Source organism: Dipodomys merriami, unplaced genomic scaffold, assembly GCF_024711535.1.
Source record: "Dipodomys merriami isolate MVZ:Mamm:240054 unplaced genomic scaffold, mDipMer1.0.p SCAF_70, whole genome shotgun sequence".
NCBI lineage: Eukaryota > Metazoa > Chordata > Mammalia > Rodentia > Heteromyidae > Dipodomys > Dipodomys merriami.
In genome coordinates this window covers 3676196-3685501 of record NW_027206291.1, presented here as the reverse complement: position 1 = coordinate 3685501, position 9306 = coordinate 3676196, and the positions used below count along the sequence as shown (strand labels likewise).

General features: G+C 51.6%; 1 protein-coding gene across 2 annotated transcripts in view; it reads left to right on the top strand.

Moving 5' to 3' along the window:
- Positions 1–6442: 6442 nt before the first annotated feature.
- The window catches only part of Mllt1 (MLLT1 super elongation complex subunit), a 51143-nt gene continuing 48279 nt past the window's right edge, over positions 6443–9306 (top strand). Inside the window, exon 1 of one of the 2 annotated variants that reach the window (XM_070008522.1) lies at positions 6443–6629. In XM_070008522.1, coding sequence (XP_069864623.1) covers positions 6618–6629 — 12 coding nt within the window. In that variant the 5' untranslated portion in view covers positions 6443–6617. The remainder of the gene's footprint in view (positions 6630–9306) is intronic. The other variant, XM_070008521.1, reaches the window with a different exon arrangement.

The following is a 9306-nucleotide window of genomic DNA, read 5'->3' as shown; positions in this document are numbered from 1 at the left end:
ACTTTCCTGCTGGGGCTAGCTTTGAGCCACAATCCTCAGATCTCAGCCTCCTGAGTAGCGAGGATGACAAGTGGGAGCCACCACTGCCTGGCTACCCCCCTGCCCACTTTTCTAAACTCTTTGTTCTGGCCCAGAGTAAGGGATGGACTCCCAGTGACTCTGATGGCCTGGGTGATGACAGGTCCCTTCTTGGCCTGACCCTATCCTCTTTCACTCTCTCCTGTATCCACACTGTCTCCATGTCCTTGTCATGTAATTTCCAAGTTCTGGGATGACCACATGGTATGTTGCTGCTCTGAGTGACTGGAAACTGGGGCTTGCTGTCCAACACCTTGTCTGGATTGTTGGCTACTTTTAGATGCCCTGGGTCTGTCTTCAGACAATGCCCCATGGAGGGACATCCCAGAGGACAAACATGACTTAAGGGGACCGCATCCTACACCCATACCCACGTGGAGAGATCTTGCAGGCTCTGCTGTGTGTGCCTGGGGAGTGGGGAGGAACAAGTTACCCCTGTGGGTCAGCTAGGCCCACACTTGGCAGTCTGGGTGCTGTGAGGCATGGGGCATCAGAGAGCTACAGGGGTGGCTGGTTCAGGCCCTGGGAGCCACGGAAGGGGGGTGGGGGCGGGGGGAGTGGTGTGTATGTTCATGAGAGCATGAGGGACACCGTTGGTAGATCTAAGTGTGCATTGTTGCTTGGTCCCTCTCTACTTATGTGATATGGACAATGCTTATGCTCCTTGTCTGGAAATAACATTTCTCTGCTTGTGGATCTGTGTGAATAAACAAGCTGATGTATAGGACGTACTGATACAGAGTTGTGAAGACACCTGCCCACCCACTGACATTCCTCCATTCCTCCATTGGCTTATCCATACATGTTCCCCGTCATCCACCCATCCACCCACCATTCCATCCACCCACTCATCTATCCAGCCAGCCAATAGCCTCCACTATCATCCATGTGCCCATCCATTCACCATCCATCCACTATCCATCCATCCATCCATCCTTTGCCCATCCATTAATTTATCCATCCATTTTTCTTTTTTAAAATCCACCTGTTCAGTTGCCATTGTGTCCATCTATCCCCGGAAGCATTTTCCCATTCATTCACTCATCGATACATTTGTTTTCATCCACTGTCCATTCATCCAGCCCCCACATCCATCTACGCATGCATCCATGTATCCACCCTATTAACCTACATCCATCCATCACATTTGGTTCTCTATTTTCTATAATAATTCATCCAACCAAGTCATTCAACCAGCTTGCCATTCATCTATTTTCCACCATTAACCCATTCTTCCATACATCTATGAACTGTCTCATGGGAAGAGAGAGCCATCCATTCTGGGAGTCATGGCAGGTCTGGGCTGAGCAGAGTGAGTGGCAGCGTGACTCCAGAGATTGGAATGACCTTGCCAATGGAAGGATAGCAAGATGATACATGAAAGGTCAGGGACAACACACAGGCCCTGAGTTCAAACCCCATGACTTGCACAAAAAAATGCAAATAGTCAACAAATAAACAAAACAAAATGAGAAACAACCTATCCTATTGGTAAGCAAGACCAGCTACAAGGAAAAAGTAGCGTCACAATGTAGCCATCCCCATGGGTGCAAAAAACGTGGACCACTAGAGGGCGGTAGAGGCTTACCATCCCAGATAGTTACAGACCCGAGGCTAAACCACAAGGCACGCAGTGTTACTATGAACCTCTGGGAGCCTCATTTGTTACTATGAACCTCTGGGAGCCTCATTTATCTGCCTCTAGGCTGTCTCTGCTTGTAGCATTGGACTGGCATGATAAAATAGATGCTCAATCAATTCCACAAGATCTATGATGCATTCTGCTGAATCCTCAAATTGTCATTTGTTCTCTGGTTTTCCTGAAGCCTTGATTACATGGGTGTGTCAAGATAGGAAACATTGTGCCTCCTTCAATAAGAATTCATTAGTCATAGGCCCAAAACTGAGGCCATAAACTGGGCCTCACTCCTAGAACACTCCTTGCCTTGCCCCCCCCCCATACCCTCCCCCATTGAGAAGACTGAAGATGGTTAAGTTTGAAGCCAGCCTTGGCTTCATAGTGAAACTTTGTCTCAAAAAAAAAGGCTGAGAAGGTGGATCAGTGGTAGAGCGCTTGCCTTGCATGCATGAGGCCGTGGGTTTGATTCCTCAGCACCACATAAGTAAAAAGAAAAAAGCCACGGGCTGGGAAGGTGGCTCAGTGGTAGAGCGCTTGCCTTGCATGCATGAGGCCCTGGGTTCGATTCCTCAGCACCACATAAGCAAAAAGAAAAAAGCCGGAAGTGGTGCTGTGGCTCAAGTGGTAGAGCGCTAGCCTTGAGCTGAAGAGCTGAGGGACAGCGGCCAGGCCCAGAGTTCAGGCTCCATAACTGGACCAAAAAAAAAAAAGAAAAAGAAAAAGAAAAAAGCCAGAAGTGGTGCTGTGGCTCAAGTGGTAGAGTGCTAGCCTTGAGCTGAAGACCTGAGGGACAGCGCCCAGGCCCAGAATTCAGGCCCCACGACTGGACCAAAAAAAACAAAACAAAACATTGAAAGCTGAGCACCAGTCAGTAGTAGTTAATGCCTGTAATCTTAGCTACTCAGGAGGCTGAGATCTGAGGATCCAGGTTTGAAGCTAGCTAGGAAAGCCAGAAGTGGAGCTGTGGCTCAAGTGGTTCAAGCCCCAGGATCTGCACACACACACACACACACACACACACACACACACACACACACACACACAAATAAGCAATGCAAAAGGGGCTGGAAATGTGGTTCAAGTGGCAGAGCGTCTCCCTAGGGAGCAAGCAGAAGGACCTGAATTTGATCTCCAGAACTGCAAAACAACAACAACAACAAAAACAAAACCCCCAAAACTCAACCAAACCCAAATCAAAACAAACAAAAAACAAAATAAGAGAGAGGGAAGGTTGTCTCTGACCTATTCCAGATTAATAAAACTAGGCTTTGTATGTATATGTATATGTATATGTATATGTATATGTATATGTATATGTATATGTATATATTTGCTGATTTTGGGTTTGAGCTCTGGGCCAGGGCACTGTCCTTGAGCTCCTTTTGCTCAAGCTTAGTGCTCTATCACTTGAGCCACAGCTCCATCTCCACCTTTGTTTTGTGATTAATTGGAGATGAAGGTCTCAGGGACTTTCCCTGGTTTTGAACCACGGATCTTCAGATTTCAGCTTCCTAAACAGCTAGGATTATAGGTGTGAGCTATCAGTGCCTAGCTCAGGCCTAATATATTTTATTTTTATTTTATTTTACTTGTATTGCTAGTCCTGGGGCTTGAACTCAGGGCCTGGGCACTGTCCCTGACCTTCTTTGCTCAAGGCTAGCACTTTACCACTTGGGCTACAGTGCCACTTCCAGCTTTTCTGTGTATGTGGTACTGAGGAATCAAACCCAGGGCTTCCTGCATGCTAGGCCAACACTCTATCACTAAGCCATATTCCCAGCCCCAGGCCTGGTATATTTTAAAGCTTCTGTGAGGTTTCAGTGTCCAGTCAGGGCTAGGAACTTTCACCCACCCCAGGCTCTTGAACCTCTGGTTCAAAGGACCACCAAATATGAGGTAATTTTCTCACCATTTGCATTTCTTTAAAGTTGCTAGACAGAGGTTAAAGATGCTCAAACACTAAGCAGAGAATTAGAAAGGAATCAGAAATGGACCTGGGCACTTTTTAATGCACATTCATAATCCTAGCTACTTAAGAGGCAGAGAACCATTCAAAGTTAGTCCAGTCAGAAAAGATGACAAGACTTTACTTCCAAATTAACCAGCAAAAAGCCAGGCTGGAGGAATGGTTCAAGTGGTAGAGCACCAGCCTTAAGAAAAACTTTTATCATTTTATAATTGTAACCATCTTTAAAAATTATTTTATTATAAAGATGCTATACAGAGGGGTTACAGTTACATGAGTAAGGTAATGAGTACATTTCTTTTTTTTATTTTTTGTCAGTTGTGGGCCTGAACTCTGGGCCTGGGTGCTGTTCCTTAGCTTTTTAGCTCAAGGCTAGCACTCTACCACTTGAGCCTCAGCGCCACTTCTGGCTTTTTCTTTTTATGTGGTGCTTAGGAATTGAACCCAGGGCCTCATGCATGCAAGGCAAGCACTCTACCACTGAGCCACCTTTCCAGCCCTTGAGTACATTTCTTGTCAATCATTGTTACCCTTTTTTGTTTGTTTGTTTTTTATTTTTTGTCAGTCGTGGGGCTTGAACTCTGGGCTTGGGCGCTGTTCTGGCGCTCTGCAGCTCAAAGCGAGCCCTCTACCGCTTGAGCCACAGCACCACTTCTGGTTTTCTAGTGGTTTATTGGAGATAAGAGTCTCACAGACTTTCCTGCCCGGGCTGGCTTTGAACCTTGATCCTCAGATCTCAGCCTCCTGAGTAGTTAGGATTACAAGTGTGAATCACCAGGACCCGGCTTACCCTTTTTGTTTTTCTCCTACTATCCCTTCCCTCCCTCACATCCCCTACTCTTTCCCCCCAACCATCTTAAGTGTACAATTCCAACATCCACTTCCAGAATTCTCCATTTCTGGGCACTGAAGCTGTGTCCCCCATAAAACAGTAACTCCCATCCCCTCTCAGCCCCCATGTCTCCTCATCCTACTTCCTGTCTATGGATTTGTCTTTAGGGAGCTCCTGCGAGTGTGTGTTCTTCAGTACTCAAGTTCATTTATGTGGGAGCAGGTGTCGGAATTCCTGTATACAGCAGAATCATATTGTGTTACATGAGTGATGTTCAATGGTTCCTTTGGTAATCCCAGCTACTCCAGAGGTGGAGACTGGGAGGATCACCATTTAAGGAGAAGTCAGGGCAAAAAGTTACTCCATCTTTACAAACAAGCCTAGTGTAGCAGGGCACATCAGAGGAAGGTAGAAGAAGTAGGATTTCAGTGTAGAACAGCCATTATAAAAAGCACAAGACTATCTGAAAAAAAAAAAAAGAGCCCCAATTACCCTCCCCTCCAATCCACGGTATACATGGGATACATTTTTATCAATTCAACACTTGCCTTAAGTAGGCACTTTGGAAAGTAACAGAACCTAACTGAAAGATGCTTGCCAGTTAAGTGAGGAGGGCTGGATTCTTTATACTCATCTGGTAACATTGTAATCCTTGTAACATTGTATCTTTACAAAGTTGTACTTAACTGAAGGACACTTGCCAGCTGACTGAAGAGGCCGGCTGGATTCTTTGTACTCACCTTGTAACATTGTGACTTTGCAACGTTGTACATTTGTAACTGTTATATCTTTGCCACATTGTCAGGAAAGGTCTCCTTTGCAAACTTCCTTCCCAAACAGCCTGTCAGTGCCCTTCCCGTTGTCCTCCCTTTTTATGAGGACAGTGGCATTCAAAATGTGAGCCGGTCTCTCAGTCATCTGTTCAGCTGTGCACGGACAGCCTTTAAAAATGTGCTGTTATCTGTAAGTGGTTGTACGAGGGGTGTCAATTCAACAGACCAACTTCTGTGCACAATACATCTTGATCACTGTCACCTCCTCCCTTTAAAAAAGTGTGTGTGTGTTTTCCCCCTCTGAGGGCTTCTGCTTCCTGGGACGGCCCGGTAGCATTGAGCCACACCTCGAGCCCTTTTTGAAACGTTCTTTTGGTGATTAATTGGAAATGGGGGTCTCAAGGACTTTGCTGCCCGAGGCTAGCTTCCAATGGCGACCCACAGATCTCAGCCTCCCGAGCAGCAGCGAGGGTCACAGGCGTGAGCCGGCCGCCGCTCCCGATCACGCACAGCATAGCTCTTCATCATCGTCATTTCTCTAGATGAACTCGTCCCTGTTGTCTAAGTGAACCATCGAGAACCTCCATCATTTCCACCATGGCACGATCTCACGCTCGCGTGAAGCAGAAGCAGCCCCGTTTCACAAATGCACAGACTGAAGGACCCGAGAGGGAGCGAGGGGCTGAATCGGGCTTGCCGCGGCGGGAAACCTCGGTCTCCAGTTCCAGAGTACATTCCATCACAATAGTAACAACCCGTGGGAAATTCAAGCGTCCCCGGGGCTTCCCTCCCCCGGGGTTCCACCTGCCCAGCTCGCCGGCGCCCGCGGGACTCTCCCGCGCAGGGATGCTCGGACAGCAGCGCGCAGGCGCGGCGCGCCCGTCCCGCCCCCGCCCCCCTCCACGTGCGGCGCACACCTCGCGCTCGCCTCGGCGGGACTCGCCTCGCGCCTCCCTCCCTCCCTTCTCCCGCCCCTCCGCTCCCGGCCTTCCTATTGGCTGGAGGCTTCGTCCCTCCGACCGCAGCCAGGCAGGCCCCCTCCAGGCAGGAAGTCCCACCTTACGAGCGGTTGATCGTCTCTCGGATTGGTCCGAGGGGCTGTCCGTTAGAGGTGGTGGGCCCAAGTAGTCGGCGGGGCCCCGCGGTCGGTGAGCGACCCGAGCTGGCGGTGGTTTCCGGTTCCGCGGGGCTGGCGGGCGGGCGGGCAGCCGGGAGCGGCGGCGGAGAAGGAGTCTGACAGACAATGAGGAGGGCGGCGGGGCGGCCCTGAGTGGCGTTGGCGGCGGCGGAGAGCGACGCGGGACCCGGGGGCGGGGCGGGGCGCCAGCCATGGACAATCAGGTGAGGAGCGGCCGCGCCGCCGGGGCGCTGCCCGCCTGGCCCCCTCCCTCCTTCCCTCCGCCTTCCCGCCTGCCCGGCCCTCCTGGGTCCCGTCCCTCCTCGGTCCCGGCCTCCCCGCCCCGCTCCGCTCCCGCCCGCCTCGCTTTGTGCGCGCCCGCCGCTCCCCGGGCCTTTATGTGGGGCAGGGGCGCCCCTCCCCCATCCGCGACCCTCGCCCGCCCCGAACGTCTTAGACCCCCGTGGGGACCCCAGCCTGACTCCGAGACCCCCCTCTTGGGATGGCCCTCGGGAACCCCTGGGCGATCTAGTGTCCCCTGGGACCATCCTCGGATCCCCAGTGCGACCTAGTGACCCTCCCTCCTCTGGAGTCTCCAGTCCGGTCCTGGACCTTTTGAGATGCTCCTTTCTGACACAGATCCTCGTGAGATGCCACTGGAGACCCCCAGCTATGCCTAGACTCCCTCTCCTCCCCACAGCTCTTAGGCTTCCCCGCTCAGATCCCCTGTGGGACTCCCCAGATTTGACCTGGGTCCCCTTTCCCCTTTGGGTCCACGGACAATCCATAACTTTTTTTTTTTCCTTTAGATCCTTGGACTCTAGTCTACTCAAACACCATGACCCCCCCCTCACCCCCCCCCACCCAAAATCTGGGCTCCTGTTCCAACTTAAGCTTTGAGTTCCCCCGGAACCCTTCCTCCATCATTCCTGGAACCCAGACACAGCTTAGGCTAGCTTTCCCCAAGTTTGCCAGCCTGCCCTGGGCCTCTTCACCCCCTCTGATCCTGCACCTGCCTTACCTCAACATCCCTTTCATCTCCTCTCCTGGTGGGGCCTGAGCTCCTTCCTTTCCCTGGAATCCCCATCCTTCTGCTTCATTCCAAGTGCTCAGGCCTGTGTAATGTCCCTGCCCTTTTGGATTTGGGCTTGAGTCCTCTATCTGTCCCACCCTGCTATTTCTGTCTTTTGTCTTTTTTGAGCCCTGGTCACTTTTCCTTTAGACTCCAGGGCCTGAGGGACTTCTCTTAGCTCCAGACCCTATTGATGACCAGGAGTTAGGGCTAGCCTCTGCCCTCACCTGATAGCCCTGAAAGCCTTCACACCCTTGCCATTGCCCTGGTCTTTGGCCATCTTTGCTATGGGCCCAGTCCAGACCTCTTTTGCCATTCATGCTTCTTTGACCTTAGCTGGCCTTGCTTTACCTCCCCCCTATAGCTCCCCCTTACAGTCAGGGAATCCCACTCTATCCCAAGCACTCCTAGGTCTGACTCATTTTTCAGACACTACTCTCTTCTTCCCTCCATTTTTCCTACCTTTCCCAGCATCTCAAGAGTCTCAAGCCTAACCCAGGGGGGATTCCCCAACTCCCCAGACTCTCCTGCAGGCCCCTCCCGCCAAAGGGGAAACTATTCTGGTGCTAGTCCCTTTGGTTGTTGTAAAACCCAATGTCTTCTGACTCTTGAGTCTCCATCACCTAGCTAAGCTTCTCTTCCTCACATGGCTATTGCTGCCCCAAACTCTGGTCATTTTTTCATTCTCCACTGTCCCCCTGGTTTTGGAGGCAGGAAATCAGGGCCAATGTTGTGGGGCTGGCAGCTGTAATCTCTGCTGTTAGCCAGGACAGGTTGGGGCATCCCTGGCTGCTGGCGCCATGGAGGCGCCTCTGTCTGGTAAGATGCCACGTGGCTGTGTGGCCTAGGGTCATTGAGGCCCATGGCCGAAGCTTCTGGCACCCACTTACTGTGGCCTCCCTGCCTGCTTGCTGTGAGCAGACATGGAAGGGGAATGAGGGAGGGGGGTTTGTGCTTGGCTGATGGATCCACACGACCTGGTGCTAGCTGATTTCCAGCAAAGCCAGTGCTGGCTGTCTCTGGTCCATGTTGAGTTAGCCCAGCAAAATGTCCCTTCATTGTGCACCATTGTGGACATCCACCAGGTACATGGAATATGGCCCTTGTCCCCGCCCCTGCGCCCACAGAGATGTTTGGCCATTTCCCTTGTCATGTGCATCTAGGCCTGAAAATCTGGCAGGCTGTCACGTCTATGAATGGCTGGTGGGAAGGGGTGGCAATCTTGGTCTGTGACAGAAGGAAAAGAGAAAGGACTGCTCAGGTGACACTGACCTGAGCAGCTGCCTCTGTCTACCTCCCTCAGTACAGTGGCCGCCAGCACCTGTGACTGTTTTAAGTTTCTGCCAAGCAGTGTATAAAATATTCAGTCAATCGGTCACAGCAGCCTCCTTTTCAGTGCTCAGTAACTGAGCCTCGGCCTGGGGGCTGTGCAGACAGGACATGTCCACCAGTGCAGAAACTTCCACCCAGCAGCCCTAGCTGAGGTCCCAGGGGGAGTGCTGGTGAGTGAAGTGTGCTCCAGAGGGAAGGCTGTGCCCACCCAAGGCCTGACTGCATGGCCGACTGCGTGGCCACGTAGACTTGGGGAACACCAGCAGTTCTGTCTCTGGCTAAGAAGACCCCTGGGGAAACAGGAGAATGGTCAGCCATTTACCCAAGTAGGTAGGTTGACTTAGTGTCCCAGAGCGACTCTAGGCACACAGAAAATGCTTTGAATCTGCCAGTCTTGGCCCGTTCCTTCCTCTCCCTCCGTTCCCCTCAGGGATGTTGCAAGCTGTAAATGCCTCATTATAGCAGGCCTGGCCTGGCTTACCCTTAGGTACTGGCTG